General features: G+C 33.5%; 1 protein-coding gene across 2 annotated transcripts in view; it reads left to right on the forward strand.

The window, feature by feature from the left end:
• The window catches only part of pcdh9 (protocadherin 9), a 512,656-nt gene that overhangs the window by 324,926 nt on the left and 164,319 nt on the right, over positions 1 to 23,411 (forward strand). Inside the window, exon 4 of one of the 2 annotated variants that reach the window (XM_009302118.5) lies at positions 13,099 to 13,300. In XM_009302118.5, coding sequence (XP_009300393.1) covers positions 13,099 to 13,300 — 202 coding nt within the window. The remainder of the gene's footprint in view (positions 1 to 13,098; positions 13,301 to 23,411) is intronic. The other variant, XM_009302119.5, reaches the window with a different exon arrangement.

Consider the following 23,411-nt stretch of genomic DNA (forward strand, 5'->3'; position numbering starts at 1 on the left):
ACAGTTTTTAACTATGATAATCATCATAATTACAAATGATTTCTGGAAAATGATGTGACTCTGAAAACAGGAGTAATGAAGCTTGCCAAAAATGCAGCTTTGTTTAATAATAATAATAAAAAAATAATAAACCAAAACATTTATTTACAGTATTACTCTTTAAATCAAATAAATGCAGCCAAAGAGAGAGAAACTTTTATCTGCAACATTAAGCCAGCAAATAAAAACAACAACAACAACAACAACAACAACAACAACAAAAAAAAAACAGTTTTTGAATGAAAATAATCAGCAGTGATAAGTTTACTAATATTAAATCTTTTTTTGTGGATTCTTTGGTATAATATCACAACACAATTTTATAAATTCTAGTTTTAATAACTTATAATTTAATAATAATAATAATAATAATATAAAAAAAAATAAATACAAAAATGCTTTTATACCGGCACCCCCCACAGTTGAAGTCAGAATTAATTTTTTTTTTTTAAATATTTCCCAAATTGTTTAACAGAGCAAATAAATTTTTACAGTATGTCAGGTAATTTTTTCTTTTCTTCTGGATAAATTTAAATTTGTTTTATTTCGGCTAGAATAAAGGTTTTTTTTTTTTTTTTTTTTTTAAGGGTAAAAATTATTAACCCCTTTAAGCTATATGTTTTTTCGATAGTCTAAACAAACCATCACTATACAATAACTTGCTTAATTAACCTAATTATCTGCCTAGTAAACCTAATTAACCTAGTTAAGTCTTTAAATGTCATTTTAAGCTGTATTGACCTTATTCTCCGCAGACGAGCGGGCGCTGCCATTTGAATCTTTTTGGCACGAGACTTCCGGTCTCATTTACTTCCATTCATTTTTAGACATTAAAAACTGCTCTTTTCGCTGTTTGATGTTGCAAACTGATATTTCCTTGTTATTTTATTCTACTTGGTCTGTATAGTCATGCAAACATTTGTTTGTAGAGCAAGTGGTTTGACCATTTTTTTCTTTGCTGTTTATTATTCCTAGTCATTTCTCCCAGAGGCGACTGAAACGGAAGTTCTAAGACAATCGCGAAAACAGGCGCACTTCCGCATTTTAGAATAAGGTCAACAGTCATGTCATACTGTCATCATGGCAAAGATAAAATAAATCAATGTTTTAATAAAACTATTAAGTTTAGAAATGTGCTGAAGAAATCTTTTCTGCGTTAAACAGAAATTAGGGAAAAAATAACAGGGGGACTAGTAGTTCAGGGGGGCTAATGATTCTGACTCCAACTGTATATACATGTGTGTTTGTGTGTGTTAAAATAGATTATAAAATTTAAATAAATTTTATTTTTGAGTTTTTGTACATTGTAAGCAACTTTTCTTGAATCTTTACAATAAAATACTCTTTAAAAAGTTTTTTTTTTATTATTATTATTTACATTAATGGTTCCACTCTACAAATATGTATTTAATTTATTAAAAAGTTCTTTGCGAATAAAAAAGTAAGAAGTGAAGACACATTTGTAAAAAATTTACTTTGCCAATTTTCCACCTGGTTCGAATAAGCATTAAAGCTTGGTTAAGGTGTGAAAGAGAACACCGTTTTTCTTTCTCCTGTTGAACACAGAGGGGTTTGTTAGCATCTTCACCACATGGGAAAAACTCTGAGGGATGGAGGACGCAAGGGGTCCGCTTGCCAATGAACCATCCCATGAGATCCAGACACAAGCAGCAGTCTATTATTTCTCATCCGCGTGGCATCCGGAAGCAGAAATTCTCTTATTCATGCTGAGAAAGGCTCTTGAGTTGGACTTGAAATCATCACTTTAACGGAGATCTATTATGCAAAAATCTCTTTTATAAGGGGTTTAAACACTGTTGTGTGGCAGCAGTGTTTGATTATAACCAGCCTCTTATTGTACAAATATATGAATATATGAATTCTATTTGTTTATTATAATCATATTTGATAAAAACACTTTTTGTGATTGACTTTCTCCCTTTGTATGTATCATCAGAGGGGTAAAACCCCACCCACTAGTGACCATCTCTCCCTCATTAGCATAAACAGCCCTGTTTGAGAAGCAGCCATCTGCTATTAGAGTCTTTACCTGCTAAAGATAATGTCAGCGAATAATAGGCATTATAAACTAGTTTTAGGATGCAGAAATGTATATTTTAATCTTCATAAACGATATTCTTCTGAAACACTTCTTTGGTCTTGTTTTGAATCTGCCAATATGCTGATGCATCGGCAATTGTAGCTATGCTCTCTTCTGTAAAAAGAGACAAATTCGTTTATATAGGGTTGCCAAAAGTATCGAGTTTGGTACCGATCTGTACTGAAATCTTAAACACTTCCATTACATGCTAATATTTGAGCGGATACTTAAACACGCAAGATTGGCTATTGTGCTAACATGCTCAACAGAAACGACTGTGATTGGCTGTGAAGGTCATTGATTCACTACTCATCGTAGCTGTTCGCCAAGTGCAAATACAGATACAAAATTTCAGTATCGATTGGTACCGAATTCGATACTTTTGAGACATACAGTTAAATTTAATGTGACAATCACCAAAACGACACATTTTGGATCAACACCTAAAAGGGGCAGTTTCAAAGAGTTGTAATACAATACTTGTGAGGTGTTTTGAGCTGAAACTTCACATACACACTCTAGCAACCTCAGAGACTTATTTTATATCTTGTAAAAAGGGTCTTGATAGGACCCCTATAAAAACAGATACAGCAGCGGATGATCTCCAGCCAGATTTGTGGTGCATTACGGAAGATGCTCAGAGGTTTTTGTGACATTTGGCAAAGACAATTCCAGCAAAACTCTGAGCCTAATCTCTACACTCAGACTTGATCTGCCAATCTTGTTTCAATAGGGATGTCAAAAGTATCGAGTTTGTTTCCAATCACTACTGAAATTTTTAAAACCTCAATTTTCTGCTAACGTTTGAGGGTGTATTAAACATTGCTGATTGGACATTGTGTTCACATGTTTAAAAGAAATGATTGAGATTTGCCCTGAAGGTTATTGGTTCACCACACTTTAACGACAAATACATGGACAGACAAAATTTCAGTACCGAATAGTAACGAAATTGGTAATTTGACAAACCTACATTTGGATTTAAAGCGACAGTCACCAAAACGACACATTTTGGATCAACGGCCAAAAGAGGCAGTTTTAAAGAGGTATAAAACATTGTTTATGTGGTATTTTAATCTGAAACTTCACACATTCTAGGGACCTCAGAGGCTTATTTTATATCTTGTAAAAATGGCCATGATAAGACCTCTTTAAGAACAGATACAGCAGCGGATGATTTCCAGCCAGATTTCCGGTGCATTACAGAAGATGCTCTGAGATTTTTTTTGCATTTGGCAAAGAAAGTTTCACCAAATCTCTGAGCCTAATCTCCACTCACAGACTCGATCTGCCAATCTCATTGTCAAAAGTACAGAGTTCAGCACCTATGGCTACTAAAAAGCGTCCATTTTCCGCTAACATTTGAGGGTGTACTTAAACATTGCTTTCACATGTCCAAAAATGACTGTGATGGGCCGTGAAGGTTATTGATTCACCACACTTCATTGACAAATACTTAGACACAGGCAAAATTTCAGTATCGATTGGTACCGAAGTTGATACTTTTTACAAACCTACATTTAAATTTAAAGTAACAGTCACCAAACAACACATTTTGGATCAACACCTAAAAGAGCAGTTTCAAAGAGTTATAATACAATACCTGTGTGGCATTTTGAGGTGAAACTTCACATACACACTCTAGCGACCTCAGAGACTTATTTTATACCTTGTGAAAAGGGTCATGATAGGACCCCTTTAAGAACAGATACAGCAGCGGATGATCTCCAGCCAGATTTGCGGTGCATTACGGAAGATGCTCTGAGGTTTTTGTGTCATTCGGCGAAGAAAGTTCCAGCAAAACTCTGAGCCTAATCTCTACACAGAGACCTGATCTGCCGCTAAACCGCGATAGCATTCCTCAGACGGCGATGACTTTTTGCCGAGCAGGAGGCAAGGTTAAACCCAGACTTAACGCAAATCCATTAAGCGCTACTCTGTTGGATGTGAATCACTCTGAAATAAGCAAGCCCTCAAATTCCGCTTTAGAAAAAAAAATAAAGTGACATAAGCCTGAATCGCAGTGAAATGTAATTCATTAAAGATCTGAATGTTAGCAGATTTGTTTATGCATGTCGTAATTGCCTATTTACTGGCAGCCAAAGAAGTCTCCGTGTTCTGTAAAGCACTTTAGATGCATCCGCTTTCTTTTTTTTCTTAAGGAAACAGGGCGTCCCGATCGAGTAGGGAACTTCTGTGACACTGATTCTGTGTGCTTTTGATGAGGGCAAACATCTTAGCTGAAAGCGGGCGATGTTTGCTTGGCATCAGTGGCGTGTTTGGCCCGTTACAATATAAAAACACGCTGCTAATATGGGCTGACAAGCATGATAAGCCATGATTGCGTGTAAATTGGCAGTGGCGAAGGTTTAAGCTGGTCTTATGCTAATACTGCTGTGAGTGACTGCTGGGCAAACACACACACATGCTCACACACACACACACACACACATGCTCGCATTGACTTTCGGTGTAAGGGGAATACACATGGGGTCCTGCATTAACTTTCTGAGAACATTTTGTGTATATATTTCTCACTGGCCTTTATGCTGTATTTTTGCGCCCTCTTTTATTCAAATGTATATTTTTGTACCATTGAAAATGAGATTATTTTCTGTTTATTGGTGCATATTTGCGATAAACAGCGCAGGTCAATGTGTCCCACGAGATGAGCCCAGTCTCTGTCAAATTTACACAAAAACAAAATTATCATTTTTTTTCTGTATATTTGTGCTTTTGGTGGATTAATATAGGAAATATGCACATACGTGCAGTAGATTAACCAATAATGCTACTGTCCAAAAATAAAATAAAAAATTATATAGCTGCTTTTTTTGCATTTTTTGCTATAAAGAGGTCAATGTGTCCCTCGAGGTGAGCCCAGTATCTGTCAATTTTCAACAAAACCAAAATTATCATATGTATTTCTGGTTTGGTGGCTTAATATAAGAAATAAAGACATGCATGCAGTATGCTGATAAACTGTGGGTGCTACAAGCATAATAAATCAATAAGTAAGCAAGCAAGCAAGCAAATAAATAAATAAATAAATAAATAAATATTTTCTACCTATCTGGCACTATATTTTAGGTAGTGTATGCATTTATAAACATACTAACTTTTAAAAGGATTAAAAAAATAATAAATAAGAAAAAAAAATGTAATAAATAAATATATAAATTAGAATGAATAAACAAAATAAACAATTATTTATTTATAAACTAACACATACTAACTTTCTGAGAACATGGAAAATAAACAGGTAAAAATAAACAAATTAAAATGTAAACATTGTGCAAACACACACATACCAACTTTCTTGGAATTGAGAAAATAAGAACAAATTTATTAAAACAAACAAACAAACAAACAAACAAACAAACAAACAAATAAATAAATAACTAAGAAATTAAGTTAAATAAACAAATAAATCTAAATGAAAACAGGGTACATTTTAAAACACACATACCAACTTTGACAATTTAGAAAATAAATAAGAAAAAAATAAAATAAATAAATAAATTCAAATGCAAACAGGGTGTACATTATAAACACACATACTAACTTTCAGGGAATTGAAAAATCATTAAGAAAAAATAAATAAAATACAGAAGAAACTACTTTAAAAATAAATAAATAACACTGGGCTCAGAGGTGTGTTTGCACCCATTAATTAAAATGTAAATTTTTGAACACTTGAAAATTACATTATTAATAATTTTTAATGCATTTTTGCAATAAACAGGGTAATGTGTCTCTGTCATTATCATTTTTATTAAATTATTTTCATTTATTCCTAAATAAATAAATAATCTATATTTTTGAAAGCAAGATCAATTAAAATGAAATCAAAGCTGCTACAAATATATTTTTACATTATTACTACAAATACATGTTTTTATTTCTATTATTATTATTATTATTATTATTATTATTATTATTATTATTATTTATTATAATTTTTGTGTTTGTTTGTTTTGTTACCATTACAAAAGTTTACAGTGAGTATTTTGTCATCATGCATTTTCCCCACCTATCTTCCCTGCCTTAAATGCAGTGTGTGCATTTCCATGCACACACATATATTCATGCATCAATAAATATTTCAAAAGGTTGGATCAGGTATATGACGATTCATTATCACAGCATTTAATGTATATGTAATGCAGAAAATCATACACCTGCTTTGCAATGGCTTATAATAGAAGTGAAGTGTGAACTCATACCTGTGTTCATTTCAGGCTGCTTTGGGTGTTTTCAAGCATCTCATTGGGACGCCGCCTTGAAGGCTTGCATTTCACTCTGAAAGCTGATCTGTGCAGTATTGCTTTGATGATATTGTATTATGATATGAGAGATTAATATGGTGGTTTGTTTCGACTGAACCAAAGAATATCATATGAATAAAATACTACACATGACTTGTGGTTTGTAGAGGAATTGATACCCGTATCAGTTACCAAACTGTGTGTAGGCAGTCAGAAACACTCTTAAAAATAAAACTTCTTTACCTGTATTTTAATTTGCCAAACTGTGCATTAAATTGTTAAATAATTCTTCATTCAATCATTTTCTATCGGCTTAGTCTCTTTATTCAGGGGTTGCCACAGCGGAATGAACCGCTAACTTATCCAGCATATGTTTTACACAGCTGCAACTACTTTTATTCTCGGCGAAACTAAACAAATAAGACTTTATGTATATATATATATATATATATATATATATATATATATATATATATATATATATATATATATATATATATATATATATATATATATATATATAATTTAATATAATAAAATAAAATAAAATATAATATAATATAATATAATATAATATAATATAATATAATATAATATAATATAATATAGATGATTTTGCTCTTCCAACAGTGGAAACAAATAGATACATAAACTAATTATGTTTTAGGAAGTAATTTTTTTAACTCAACTCAATTTTGTTCTTTAAAATATTACCATAATTCTTTATATTAATATTTATTTTTATTTTTCATGTTTTAGTTTGCTTGGCTTCAAATAATTAGTCCAGTCAAAATTAGTCATTCTGAATATTTAATGGGTTTAAAATTAGCATTAATTAATTCCACAATTACTTAAACTTTTTAAAACTGTTATTTACAAACTTAATATAATATGCATTTTTTTACTAAACACAGGCAATTATATTAATTCATTAGTTAGTGTTTTAGGGATTTAATTAATTATTGTTGTTGTGTTTTTATAATGTTAGCTAATTAGTCTATAATTCTACATTTTTATGTTTTATGTTTAACTCAATTTCACATGTGTGTGTATATTCATGTATATAATTCTGACTTCAACTATATATATATATATATATATATATATATATATATATATATATATATATATATATATATATATATATATATATATATATATGTATGTATACACAGCTTAAAGATACATTTAAAGACTTAACTAGGTAAACCAGTCAGGATAGTTCAATAAAAGGGGCTTAAATGGGCTAACAATTTTTACATGAAAATGGTGTTTAAAAATAAAAAACTGCTTTTATTCTCGCCGAAACAAAACAAATAAGACTTTCTTCAGAAGAAAAAGTATTATCAGACATGCTGTGGAAATTTCTTTGGTCTGTTATTCATCATTTGGGATAAATTTAAAAAAAAATAATAATAAAATGGGGTTTAATCATTTTGATTTTTAACTGTATATATTCATTCATTCATTCATTAATTCATTAATTCATTAATTCATTCATTAATTTATTTTCCTTCGGCTTAGTTTCTTTGTTTATCAGCGGTCACCACAGGAGAATGAACCGCCAATTTATCCAGCATATGTTTTACACAATTTGGTTCATCCAATTCACCTATAGTGGCATGTGTTTGGACTGTGGGGGAAACCAGAGAACCCGGAGGAAACCTACACCAACATGGGGAGAACATGCAAAGTCCACACTGAAATGCCAACTGACCCAGTAGGGACTCGAATCAGCAGCCTTATTGCTGTGAGGCGACAGTGCTAACCACTGAGCCATCGTGCTGCCTATAAAAAAGTTAATAGGTTTATTAATTAGCATTTTTAGAGTGTGGACAGTAAGCCAAATTTAATATCTGTCATTAAACAATCAATCCCCCATAAAACATGGCTCGTGGCTAACAACACTGAAGAAGATGATGATATTTTATCCTAATAAACTAATACACACATAGTGTATGCACACACATTATGTGCACAGTTTCAAAGGCAGATTTCAGTGATAAAAAAAAAAAGTATTTAACACTTCAAACAGACTGTGCCACCAACTCTCTTCTTTTTTTGTTTGTTTATGATTGAGCTTCATAAACAGAGTTTCACACTTCACTTTTACACCTATTTTATTGCTTCTCACAGTGTGTCTTGTCACTTCAGCAACTTTAAATGCAGATTTTGACAACAGGTAAAGTAGCTCAGCTTGAATATTCCTCCCATGAATTAGCATAAATAAATAATGCTAATTAGGTCTGCGTCATATCACGAACAAAGTAACGTTTTGATATTTTGTTGTTCTGCTATATACAGTTGAAGTCAAAATTATCAGCCCTCCTGTGTTTTTTTTTTTTTTCAAATACACTAACCGGCCACTTTATTAGGTACACCTGCCCAAATGCTCGTTAATGCAAATTCCTAATCAGCCAATCACAAGGCAGCAACTCATTTAGGCATGTAGACATGGTCCAGATGATGTGCCGCAGTTCAAACAGAGCATTAGAATGAAGAAGAAAGCTGATTTAAGTGACTTTGAACATGGCATGGTTGTTGGTGCAAGACTGGCTAGTCTGAGTATTTCAGAAAATTTTCAGGGATTTTCACGCACAACCATCTCTAGGGTTTACAGAGAAAACATGGTCAAGATGATGTGCTGCAGTTCAAACCGAGCATCAGAATGAGGAAGAAAGCTGATTTAAGTGACTTTGAACATGGCATGGTTGTTGGTGCAAGACAGGCTAGTCTGAGTATTTCAGAAAATTTTCAGGGATTTTCACGCACAACCATCTAAAGGGTTTACAGAGAATGGTCTGAAAAAGATCAAATATCCAGTGAGCGGCAGTTCTGTGGGTGCAAATGGCTTACTAATGCCAAAGGTTAGTGAATATGCGTAAAATATGACAATCTACAAGTATAGATCAATACAATAAGTCGTTTTTGTGTTGATACAAATAAAATAAACAGTGTTTTATCATTTTCCTAGGAGTCTAACAGTATTCAGGTACAGTCATTGAATATATTTAAATGCAAAGTAATACTTCATAGGCTTCGTTGTAGACACAATTCAATAGAATTAATCACGATTAGTTACAGCAATGCATTTAGAAATCCTTATAAAGCCCCTTTTTTACACAGTGATGCCGGTATATATATGGAAAATTACCAGAATGACTTTACCGTAGATTCAAAAAAGTGTTGTTCACACAGGCGAGGGCGTTTCTGTTACAATGAAGTGATGCTGACAACAGGGGTGCAGATCCAAATGCAGGATTTATTAATTGGGATGGTGAGACATGCAACGATCAACACAGGAGCAAACAGATGTAAACAGGCAAATCCAGAGTCGTAGTCAAATATCAGGCAAGTGGTCAGAAGGAAGGCAGCAGACAGGAGTAAAACAAGAAAACAAGGCTAGGGTTTAACACAGCAAAACAAAACAAAGAAAATGTGTAATAATGTTCACAGTTCAGTTCAACAAGACTCAGCAATGAGTGTCTCAAAGTGAGCCGTATATATGTGTGTGTGTAATCAGTCATTGAGCAGCATCAGCTGTGAGAGTGTAATCAGTGGTGACTTGGAGCAGGTGTGTGTGTGTTGCATGATGGCGGATTTGTAGTCTGTTAGCTGTCCGTGTTTACCAGCGATCTGCACAGGTTGGATCGCTGGTGACCATGACAGTTTCAGAATTTTTGCAGAAAAGACTATACAAATCCATTCCAAAATACTGGTAAATTCTGACATTATTAACCAGAAATGAGCTCTAAACATCTGCGATGTATTAGTAAACATAGAAGGCATCTGACTTTTGTTGATAATTTTCAAGCGCAGCTAAACATTTACACACTTGACTACATTACAAATTCTGTGGATGGATGAGTATTGTGAACAACTTCAATGAAAACATATGGAGAAACAGCATATGTGTGTGTGCTGGTGCTCACCAGAGCACTGCTTCACGTGCACACTTGTCAAGCAACTGAAGCAGAGCTTGAAGTTCAACAAACATAAGCATTGTATGAATATCTTTTCACACAGTTGGCATTGAGAAGAAACATATAAACATTATCTAACTAAAATCTAGCAGCTAAACGTGTCTGTGGATATATTTAAAGGCTTTTTTATTCATAAAGAGCATGGATGTAAATGTGTCTGAATTTTTTGCTTGGCTGGAGTAGACGTCTTACTTCAGCGTGTTCTAATTGTGAACACGCTCTTTCCGGCAATGTTCGTTCTGTGTTCACATAGAATTACCGGTAATGTTACAACTTCTCTTTTCAGAAAATTGCCAGAACGAATTTACCGGTATTTTTAAAAGGGGCCTGTTCACACATTTTTCTGGAAAAATTGCCTGTCATTCCGGAAAGGACTTCATGTGTAAAAGGGGCCTCATGTCACAGGCCTTAAAAAACACATGCAAGTGATCAATTACCAGTCAACTTTGCATATGCTTCGATGTGATTATTGCGTATAATAGCATATTGTTAAATAGTTCCTAGCGTGATCATTTTAGGGCGCAAAGGGTTCGAAGGTGAAAGGGTCAGTGTAGTTGTGAGTTGTGAGGACGGAGCCGCTGTGGTTTGTCTACAGTAAGTGGTTCGTAGCTCATGCTGAAGTTACTGTTTCCCTCTCTTTTTTACCTCTAATTGAATGTCACTTGCTTTCAGAAATGCTCCAAATTATATAATGAGGTCATTTGCATAGCGCTGAGATTGGCTGACCTTTGCTTTTTGCCAATAATTACAGCAGAGTCGTTTAAGACAGTCGACAGAGACGGTGCAGGAAAAAGCCAACTCCTCGCTCAGAAAGGTTAGCGGAGAGTTCGGCGCTGGACTTTTTGTGAAATGTCATTAGAATTTCTTGGAGTTTGCTCAAAATGAGCAAAGCGGACAGAGATCAGCTGCGCAGGAGTGTTTATAAAAGTGACGGGAACTGTGTAAATTGCATGTGCGATCGTTCTCTATAATTGCACTAGAGAGGGTATTTGCATATAAACATGTTGGACTGTGAATAAATTATTATGCACGCAAGCCATTGATAAGAAGATACATAATGTAAGCGTGCACACACATAAACATTTGCACTGATATCTTTATGGGGACTTCCCATAGGCATATTTTTTTTTTAATACTATACACACTATATATTCTATCCTCCTATACCAACTCTACACCTAAACCAAATCTTCACAGAGAACAATCTGCATATTTACATTTTCAAAACACTTTATTCTGTAGGATTTATGAGCCGACTCCACCATAAAGTCAAAATGTACTGGTATTGCTATACTTGTGGGGACATAGCATACACACACACAGTCGCACTTACACCAAAGTTCCTTTAAGGCAAGTCATTTTACTAGGTGGCCATTTTTGAAACGCCTCTCTAGCAGTATGCTCGGACATTCAGTCTGAATGTCTGAATTCTTCAAAATTGCTTGCCAAGCTTATGATTAAATTTTATATTAGGAATCACCAAAAATGTATACAACAATTGCCTCTTTAGTTTAATTTCTAAATGTTTGAATTACACCAAAAAAAAAAAAAAGTATATATATATATATATATATATATATATATATATATATATATATATATATATATATATATATATATATATACATTTTTTTATTATTATTATTATTTTTTGGTCATATATATATATATATATATATATATATATATATATATATATATATATATATATATATATATATATATATATATATATATATATATATATATATATGACTAAAATATTTAATTTAAAAAATAAAAAGTATTTAATAAATACATCTGTTTAATAAATCTGTTTTGTTTAAGTGGAGCAAAATATATTACCTATATTTGCTGAAAAATGGATAAAAATATGCATTTCCAAAATGAGGCGTACTCATTTATGCTGAGCACTTTATATGTAGGTTTAAAACAAATGCTACACAACTATCTGCAGTATTTCAGTTTGTGTGATATTCAGTCTTTCGAAAATAATACATGATCTCGTGACACTTTTTAGTTTTTAGTGTAGCACATAGTTTTGCACTATTCACTCTATTTTGCACTATTACCTGCCTATTATTGAGTTATTGACTGTATGCTAGTAGTTTTAAAGTAGGATCTTATTTTACATCCCTAATTTGACCCAAAACCCAATCCCAACTACTGCCTTGATAACTGTTAAAAAGCAGATAATTAGCAGTTAAATAAGTAAATGGTCTTAGTAAGTTGTTATTAGCATGGATTGTGACTTAAAATAAAGTGCTGCCAATAACTTCAAACCTAGGTGGTGTGAGCATATTGTTTTTTGAATATATGTATATTAATGATATATAAATCGTAGTTTCTCTGCTTACCACACATGCCCTTGTTACAACACTTTCATTTTAAGTGATTATAACACATCATATCATTAGCGCTTCACTTTGCATACACAGCACATCACTGTGCATGTACTGTAACATCACACACGCATGTGCTGAGAGCTTTGTGCTGTGAAACGTGACTTGTGTTTGCTTGCTGACCGTATTTATAGACATTTTCCAAAAAAAGTCGGATATGTTCGCTTCTATGAAAGTGAACAAATCTATTCCAATTACTAAAGCGCTGTCAGTGCTGATTACAGACTGACAGTGGTAAGAGTAAAGAGATTGGTTCAGGAGACAAGCTTTAACGTTTGGCTCTGTCTCTGCTTTTGCTGTTATAGTCGCAGCGGCGCGTCACGTTTCACCTGCCGGATGGGTCTCAGGAGAGCTGCAGTGACAGTGGGCTGGGGGACCATGAGCCGGTGGGCAGTGGGCCGCTCCTCTCACACCCTCTCCCTCTGGTGCAGGCGCAGGACGACTTCTACGAGCAGGCCTCCCCGGACAAGAGGACCGAAGCTGATGGCAACTCGGACCCCAACTCTGGTGAGTGAGCTTCTGGAAAACACACAACATCATGGCTTTACGCACTTGGAAGAGTTAACCGAGGGTCATTCTTAGGGGCGGTTCTCACAGAACGTGTTTTTCTTCTCCAATGTGCTTTTTCAATGTCAACACAAGCTTCCAAGGGTGTAGATTCGACCTTGACGTTGGTGGGGACATCCCTATAGCGCATGTATGAAACATCACTCTCGCTCATGCTTTTAAATAAATAAATAAAGGCTTTAAACAGATAATATTACAAATAAGAATGAATAATGAGCGATCTTTAGGAAAACATAACATTAGGGCAGAGGGTCATTAACATTAGTTAACTAATGGTCATTCTAACCCTTGGGTTAATGTGTTTATTTGTATTTTATTGGTGTCACATGACCTGTTTATATATGTCAGTATTCATATTATATCATGTTTGGCTCCAACTTTGTGAAGTTTCATAAACTAATTTCGAGATGAGCACATGATATGATTGAGCACTGCTGGCCACTTGTCCGTAATCAGTAACAATCCAATCAGAGTGATCCTAGCTCACTATAAATGGATCATTTTCTCTCTACTGCTCTATCTTCGTTTTGGAAGAATCCCCCCTTCCACCCCATCTCCTCCTTTTCCCCCCTTTTTTCTAAAAGGGGAGCTATCGGGACCTACCTGATCTCGGATCCCCTGATATGCTTATTGACCAGGCGGGAGCCCTGGGCTCAAATATCTCCGAGCTCAGGGTTCTCTCCTGGGACAGCATGCCAAACCTGCTTTAAATGCCAAGCATATCTAAGTGGGAACTCTTGAAATAGTATGATGCAAAACACAACTCAATTTTAAAAGTAAATGTAATTTTACAACACAGTGGCTGCGTCCTAAATCGCTTACTTGAGTATGTACCACATCTGAATTTGAATTTACTACACGACCGTTAAAAAAGTTTATTCATGTAAGTAATATAAATGGAACTCAGAGGTGCTACATTCGCCATTTGTCAAACACATGACCTATCAACATCAGTTGTGTCGCTTCACTCCAAATTCTGAATTCTCCCACATGGCATCATGGCATAGCGTAGCTTCCTTTGAATGCGCACATCAGAATCTTGCTGGAAGTAATAGGTCATCTAGGTACTTCTCGTCTACTTTTTTTCTTGATATAGGCTTATTCTGAAAATGTAGCCATGTATACATTTCTGGAGAGCGCAAATTATGTAGCCAGAGGAATGTATGGCTGCATTTCATCTTTAAAACACGCTGGGGGGCAGTATGATGCCATTCCTTTTTGTGCTTACCAGCTGACTGCTTACCTCCTTATGGGCGGCTTTCCCGCCATTAGCAGTTTATAAAGTGGCTCGTATATCGAAGGATTTAAGGCAGAGTGGAGTTGACCATCATGACAAGGTTCTAGTCTGACGAAGAACGGTTCCAGAAAGCAGGTACAACAAAAACAAAAGGCAAAACATAAAATAAGCAAGTAAATAACATGGTGAGAATGTGGTAAAATCTGAAAACGTGGTGAAAATCAGGATGAGATTTTCTTATTCTGGATTGCTTTTGTAAATGGTTGGGTTTAGGGTAGTGGGTGGGCAGGTCAATTTGTGCTTTTGAAAACACTAATGGTTGGGATTAGGGAAGGTGGAGGGTGGGTCAGTCGACCAATCAGTCACTCAGCTGCCTCCGCTTTTGAAAACACTAATGGTTGGGATTAGGGAAGGTGGAGGGTGGGTCAGTCGACCAATCAGTCGACAGCTGCCTCTGGTGGATTAACGCAAGAAAAGCACGAGAGAAATTTGAGATCTGAAAAAGCGTACACATCACCCTATGGTGGATTTGCGAAAACAAAAACTGCAAAAAAACGTAGCTCCTGGGACATATTTGGCACTCTCCAGAAACATATATAGAGGTACATAATCAGATTGACCTTGGGTTGGTTTTTAGAACACTATGAATTTGGACTTACTACTTAACTCCCATAATGTTTAATAAAGCTCCATAATAAAGCTCCCACATGTTTTTAACATACTCCATAGTATGAAAATTTGTGATTTCAGACGCAGCCAATAGAAACAAGTCACAAATAATGGAATTAAAAAGAACAGGTTCTAAACTGTTGTGAAATACTTAAGCATACAACTGCCACCGAGCCTAATAAACTGTTTTGTTTGCCTTGTGTTATTTTGCGAAGCCTTGCTATGTATAGGAAATAACCATTTTATAAAATCAATACTCCTGTAAAACTCTGGATTACAATGAATTTAGATTTTTTATTTATCTAGTTTTTTTTATTTAAAGCAGGGGTCACCAATCTCAGTCCTGGAGGGCCTGTGTCCCTTCAGGATTTAGCTCCATCTTGCCTCAACACACCTGCCTGGATGTTTCAAGTATACCAAGTAAGACCTTGATTAGCTTGTTCAGGTGTGTTTGATTAGAGGGAATATCTGCAGGACACCGGCTCTCCAGGAGCAAGTTTGGTCACCCCTGATTTAAAGTCTTCGTGGATTGGAAATTGTTGATACCTTTATTTTAGTATGTTGATGTACTTCCAACTGAAATGGGATAGTGAGTAGGAGGTTTTAGTTTTGCATCATTCCCTAAAGCGAAAACTAACCTTAATAGAGGGTATTAATGGTAAAATCTAGATGGGATACAGTTGTTATCTCGGAATAGCATAACTTGGATTTTTGTGACTGACCAATCAGAATTAAGTATTCCAGAAAGTCATGTAATAATGATAACCCACAAATTGGGGATGCAGTTTTTTTTCTGAATTTCTGAAACAGTTGTTTATTTCCTACAAGCTGTGTTTCTCTTAATGTATAGTGCATGTGGATATGAGGCATGTGATTTCCTGTTGGTTGCTAAGCATCAACCTGTAACATTTTAACATCACATTCTACACATTTAGCATCACAATTCAGAGTTAACATCCCTAAAAATGGAGCAGGGTTTAAAAACCTGTGTCAAAAGTGTCAAGCAATGATGAGCACAGTGTGAAAAGCCTTTTTTTTCAATCTTACACTTCTCATTCTTCTTCTGTCATCGTCTCAATACTCTTCTGAACAGAACAGAGCAGGAGGAGCTTTCGCCAGAGAGCAAGATGAATATCGCAGATGATGGTTTTCATTATTCGCCTTCCCACTCAATATGTACAACAACTTAATGTTCTGCAATAACAGCTCTCAATGTAAATAGAGTGCTCTCATGATGTACAGAACGAAGTAAATGTAGCTGTAATAAATACAAGACGGAGACGGGAAGATTGCATAATTATGCATGTTTGTGCAGAAACGCTGTAGATGCTCATTAGGAGATTCAATATGTAAGCTTTTCTCTGGAAACTTTCTTTTACTGTGTTTTACTTTACACATCATGTTAACCAGCCGCAGTGAGACGTTTCTATTTAATCTGTGAACTCTGATGCTGTATATAATGACAGAAGGCCTGTTCGTCAGACTATATTTGGTGTTTGGTGTGTATTTATGTCAGTAAGTGTGTAGATGGAGCCACCCAGCATGGCAGGAGTTATAAAGCAAGACTAAATGTCTTGTTATATCTTGTATCTGATTGGGAATTTCAGACAATGCATTTTTAGATGGATGACAGTTTGTGCGACTACAATCACTAGGAGAGCTGCTTTAAAGATTAATAGCTTTTAATAATAATATAAATAATTAAATAAATAAATAATAATAATAATAATAATAATAATAATAATAATAATAATAATAAATTTATAGTTAATAAATGATTGTTTGTTTTTTAGCTTTTTTGTTGTCATTTTTGTTGCATTATATTTGACACAAAATGATTACATTGTTATACATTAAATACCTAAATAAATAAATAAATAAATAAATAAATAAATAAATAAATAGGAATACATATTTAATAACCACAAATGGATCGTATCAGATTTTTTAAAATATTTGGTCTTATTTTATTAATTTGTGGTATTTTTGTTGTTGTTATTAATGTTATTATTTTTTTGCCGTTTTTGTTGCATTACATTTGACACAAAATTCTTACATGTAATACATTAAATAAATAAATAATTAAATAAACAAATGCATATAATATGATTAAATATATAATATACATAATATCAAAATTACATATTTCATATTTTATTAATATATTTAATTTTTGTTCAATGATTATTATTATTATTATTATTACTATTATTATTATTATTTATTATTATTATTATTATTATTATTATTATTATTATTTGATTTTTGCCATTTTTTGTTGTATTAAATTTCACACAAAATTCTTATGTTGTAATGAATAAATAAATAAATGCATTAAAATTACATAATAGATTACAAAATGCATTAATATATAATATGCATATTTTTATTAATACATTTATTTGTGTTCTATTATTATTATAATTATTATAATTATTATAATTATTATAATTATTATTATTATTATTATTATTATTATTATTATCTAAAATTAAAAATACATATTTTTTTGCCTTTTTTGTTGTAATATATTTTACATAAAATCCTTACATTGTAATACGCAAAAAATAATATATATATATATATATATATATATATATATATATATATATATATATATATATATATATATATATATATATATATATATAATAAATTATATGCAATAAAATATGCAGTAATACATAATATACAATATGCATAATATCAAAATTACATATTTGTTCATATTTTGTTACTATATATTTTTTGTTCATTTCTTCTTCTTCTTCTTCTTCTTCTTCTTCTTCTTCTTCTTCTTATTATTATTATTATTATTATTATTATTATTATTATTATTATTATTATTATTATTATTATTATAGTTGTACCAAGATTTTACAAGTTTGTCAATAAAAAAAATGAGTATACATCAAATAAAACAAACATTTTATACATTATTTTCTTTACTGCAATGTCATACTTTTGGTTCCTTAAATTTGTGCCATATGGGAACAATTAATAGAAAGCACATAAAACCAGTGTGTGCACACGAAAGATAAGAAAGGACGTTTTTTTTCAGCTTTTCTCATCTCTGCATTATGAACCAGCAGAACTTTCATTCTCACCTTGAGTATAACTAGGAAAGCTTTGTCAAAAGAAAACAGTTGATGTATATGTCTTTGCCCCTAATATGTCATTTTAGGGTTTAAGGTCACTTCCTGCGTGACAAGAGGCGTGATGGAAGTATGTGTATTTATACGCTAATGGTCAGTTGCGTCTCTCTGGGCAGAAAGAGAGAGAGAGAGAAAGGAGCTCTGTTGGTCTCAGCATGCACTTGATTTATTTAGTGATGATTTCCCTGTTGGGGTCTCATGCGGCAAAGATGTTCGTCTTTTTCATATTTTCAGCGATAGCACTCCATGACCTAGTTTTCCCATCGCAGAGAGCCATAGATCTGCTCCAGCACCTGTGTCGCCCAAGGTCAGAAATAGTTAACACATTTGTGCCTTTCCATTCATTTGAACAGTGTACTTTACATCATGTGGTACAGTTAGGATTCATTTTAAACACCTTGCAGTTACATCCAGTCATTTAGCTTTTATTCAAAGCGATATAGAAATGCATCTGGCATCAAGCGACTCATCATAAAGAGGTAATAGACGCTAGAAATGCTACTAATACAACATTTCTGATAATATTAGGAACATAAAAGCAAGGATAGGGAGAGAAAGTATGTATATACTGTATATTATGTCCCAAAATCTTAAAGGGACTGAGTAGTTAAACACTTAAGTGTTATTTAAGAAGTATTATACCACAAGAGCTGTGGTCATCATTGTGGGTTTTTTTTCACAACAAAATATATTGTTGCAACTTCCAGTATATAACATAAAATTCACTGCGTTCTCATGGTGACACGTCAAGTAGGGTTGGGTCGATGGACGATGCCATTATCCCTCGCCGATGACCGGTATCATCACAATGCTAAGCTGGCATCGCGATCATCCGCCCCGGCCTCATCGTAGCAGCAAGCCATTTGTGAAATATACACACTTAGGCCCTATTAACACTAAAACCTCTAAGTATTAGACCGAAAACGATCCACATCCACACTAATGTTTCTTCTAGCATATCTGAAAAACCCTCTTCCACACTATACCGCTGAAAACGCACATTACGTGACCACACACACAAACACACTCTGTCAGGCGCACATCTGAGCTCCAGCAGTCAGCGGGTTCTTTGAGCACAAAACCCCAGAGAGCAGTGTATGTCAGGCAGTTTATCAAGGATGTACCGCTGCATCAATCTTACTATAATTGTTAAACGGACTATTTAATTAATCTTGTCTTTCTCTAATGACTCTTCGCTCTTTTGATTCTATTGGGTAACATGTCACAGCGTCAGTACACTGCTTTAATCTTTCGCTTTCACGCTTGTACTAATTTTGGCGAAACTCTCAGTTACTTTCTGTTCTTTCGGAAAAAGTGATTGACAGGTGGTAATTTGTGTGTAGCTTATCTTTATTTATTTATGATTTGGTTTTAGTTGAAACAAAAACCGTGCAGGTTCGGCAGTTGAAACAATAGGCTACAAATAATTAATTCGTTATGAATTAATTAATTATTCATAAATAATGAATTCATTGCCGCATACGACAACGATACCATCATCCATTGAGATGTTTCACATTAGACATTGTACGATGCCAAATTGGACAACATCGCCCAACCCTAACTTCAGGTTTATCATGTGACCCACCAGCCCCAATGTATCGTATTTTGTTTCTTTCTGCCCTTTTCTGTAAGTATTGTCAAATGATCTAATTATATACTGAAATTTCTGACTACATTTATCGAATATGATATAGAACACATATTTTGTCTTTTGAACAGCTTAATAGACAGTAATAAAATACAATTAATAAGTCATTTAATAAATAATGAATAATATTAATACTTCTTGTCAATCCGATCGCAGCCCTATCCTAGCAACAACCACATGAGAGACCCGAGCTGCTGGATTTACGCCCTATTATTTGTAGTTTTCTTCTGAAATACATGAAGGCAACTGGTTATCTGGTAGAGGAGTAGAGAAAATATTCTACTATAAACAGTGTGTATCTTACTAAACACAACACATCGTCCAAGTATAGTAAAAAAGAATTATTATTGCCGTCTCCATAAACATTATATGTTTATGTATGTTTTACAAACCTTAACTGGTATGTTTTAGTTATGTGTATTTCAATGTCTGAAACCGAAAATACAAAGCATAGCTAATTTCGATTTATTACAAGGCCTGCACACCTCTTACTGTGATTCAGCGTGCGCCATCAGATTTTAATTTTAGCAGTTGATGACGAACACTCTGAACGTTCTAATCACATTGTTCGCTTCAAGGACCAGCCAAGGCTAATCACACCAGTGTGATCGTATGCGTTAAAGGGTTAAAATAGCTTCTTAAAGGTCCCGGGAAGTGTTTTGAAATGTGCATTTTTGATTTGACGTTTGACATAATCTCAACTGAAAAATGAATAAAAGGCGGAACATAGAGTATCTTCTCCCCATTAAAAAAAACAGCTAATAGTATTTTGTTTTTATTACAGCTCTGCCAGTGTGAGTGATTAAGATCAAGCACATCAAATGAAAACAAATTAGAGGTGTCTTGAAAAGGGCGGGGACAGGTCAGACACTAAAGAGCATTTGATTGGTCAAGATTTGATGAGACACTAAAGTATATTAGATGACTTGGAAAAAAAATGTTGTGGTCAACATCTAAACTGCAAGCCTTAGATGTTTATATCAATTCTATATTTTCTAAAGGCAAATTTTGTCATTATTTTGGAGCACACTAGCTTACAGTTATCCTCAAAACTAACAGACTGACACTAACATCTAAATATTTTAATCTCTTGGGACCTTTATAGACAAGCTGGGCCTCAATTGTGGCCAGGGTCTATACAATTGTCCTAATCTCCAGAAAGGAGGGCTATGTTTTTTGCTGTGGAGCATGTTGTGTGGACAGAGAACTCCTCCAAAGTTCACTGTAGTGTTGAAACAGGTTATGTACTGTACATCTTCTATAATGAGTTTTTTTGCAGCTGGATATTCTTGGATTTCTCATGCACCCTTTACTGGTCTCTAAAGATTCATTATAAACGCCACGCATGTTTCTGTGAGAATCTCTTCGTGCTATTAATATGATATTGAAAGTGTGATCTAGTGCGGAGCGGCACGACTCAAGTGTCTTCTTTTAATTTGATGAGAGAGAGAAGGGGGAGCTCAGAAACAATCATTTGCATAAGGTAGGTGATAATTGCTCTTTTTAATGGAATTGATGGTGGTGTACACACCAATTATCTACAAGCTCTTAAGCCTGGTAATTAATTAGCACACAAATGGCCGCGGTGCCATGGAGACCGGCGCATAATCAAATATTGGACACACACGGGGGCTATATTGGGAGCATCACCAGGCTCGGATGGCAACATCAATTAGAGGTCAGTTAGAGATGAGATGAACAAATCAAATTGAGTTTCTTTTTACGTCACAGGGGGTTCAGAAGCACAGGGAACATGCAAATCTACATCTGTGGCTTGAACTCGGGCTACTCGCAGCAATGATTATTGTGTGAAGTTTTTACATAAGTTTATAAAATATATATATAAATACTTCTAAGTCATTTTAAAATGGTCATATACATGTTTAGATTTCATACCAAAAAATGTGACCGTTTGAAGGTTCAATATCAGCAGTGAATATAATAAGGTTTATTAAATAAAACACATATTAGTATTTTAAACACTTTATTTTAGAGTGACATTGGTAAAGTGTAACTATTTAACTATTCACACTAATGAGTACTTAATTACTAGTACTTACTATATGATTGCAATCAACATGTGGGTTGTTTAGCGTTAGTTACAGTACATGTAATTGTGCATATTTCATTGCATCTGCTATAGTAAATGAATGGAACGTGTACCTTGTCACCTTTAAAGTGTTACCTTTATTATTATTATTATTATTATTATTATTATTATTATTATTATTATTGTTATTATTATTATTATTATTATTATTATTATTATTATTATCATCATTATTATTATTATTATTATTCATATATTATCATTATTATTATTAAAATATTATCATTATTATTATTATTATTATTATTATTATTACTGTTATTATTATTATTATTATTATTAATACTAATATATTATCATTATTATTATTATTATTATTAGCATTATTATTATTATTATTATTATTATTATTAGCAGTAGTAATAGTAGTAGTAGTAGTAGTATTAGTAGTAGAATTAACATTATTATTATTATTATTATTATTATTATTATTATTAGTAGTAGTAGTAGTAGTATTAGTAGTAGAATTACCATTGTTATTATTATTTTATTATTATTATTAGTAGTAGTAGTAGTAGTAGTAGTATTACTTTAATTATTATTATTTTTTATTATTATTTTTTTATATATATATTTTTTTTATTATGCATCCATATGAAATCGCAGTTTCAGGGCAGCTTCAAAATTCTCTACATGATCCCAGCCCAGTTTTATAGGTCCTCCGAACATAATGTCGAGATCGACTCGATAAGGGAACGTCTCGACTCGCTTAACAAAAAGAAAGTGGCAAAGATGATGTGTAACATTACTGCAGAGCTGTTTTAAGGCATGCATTCTGGGTTCGTTACGATCTGTTTACGTAACTATAGCAACCGCTGTGCCCGATGACGTATGTATCCAGAAACTAAAGTGAATAGTCTTAGAAAAAAAGACACTTAGGTAAAGGTGACAGATAAAAAATGTGTTGAAACGAATTTGTTGCGGCCACAGGTGGCGATTGTAAATGGCGTCACTTGCAGAGGAAGCATGTTTGCCTGAGCGTGCAAGTCCGAGAGTGCAAGCCTGAAAGTGCAAGTGCAAATCTGCAGCCAGACTCTATTGGGCCCAATGTGTTTTTGAAAATTGAAGCATCAAACAAAATAAAATCACATGACGTCTTTCATTATTATCTAACGGTACTCATCTGAGCCTGGTGTAAAGTTTTATGAATTGTTTTGTGGGTAGGTGATAAATGAGTTGATTTTGAAGTTGAAAACTAGTTATTGCAACTTTCAGTGATGAACCCCGAG

The sequence above is a fragment of the Danio rerio genome, chromosome 6, assembly GCF_049306965.1.
Source record: "Danio rerio strain Tuebingen ecotype United States chromosome 6, GRCz12tu, whole genome shotgun sequence".
Classification (NCBI taxonomy): domain Eukaryota; kingdom Metazoa; phylum Chordata; class Actinopteri; order Cypriniformes; family Danionidae; genus Danio; species Danio rerio.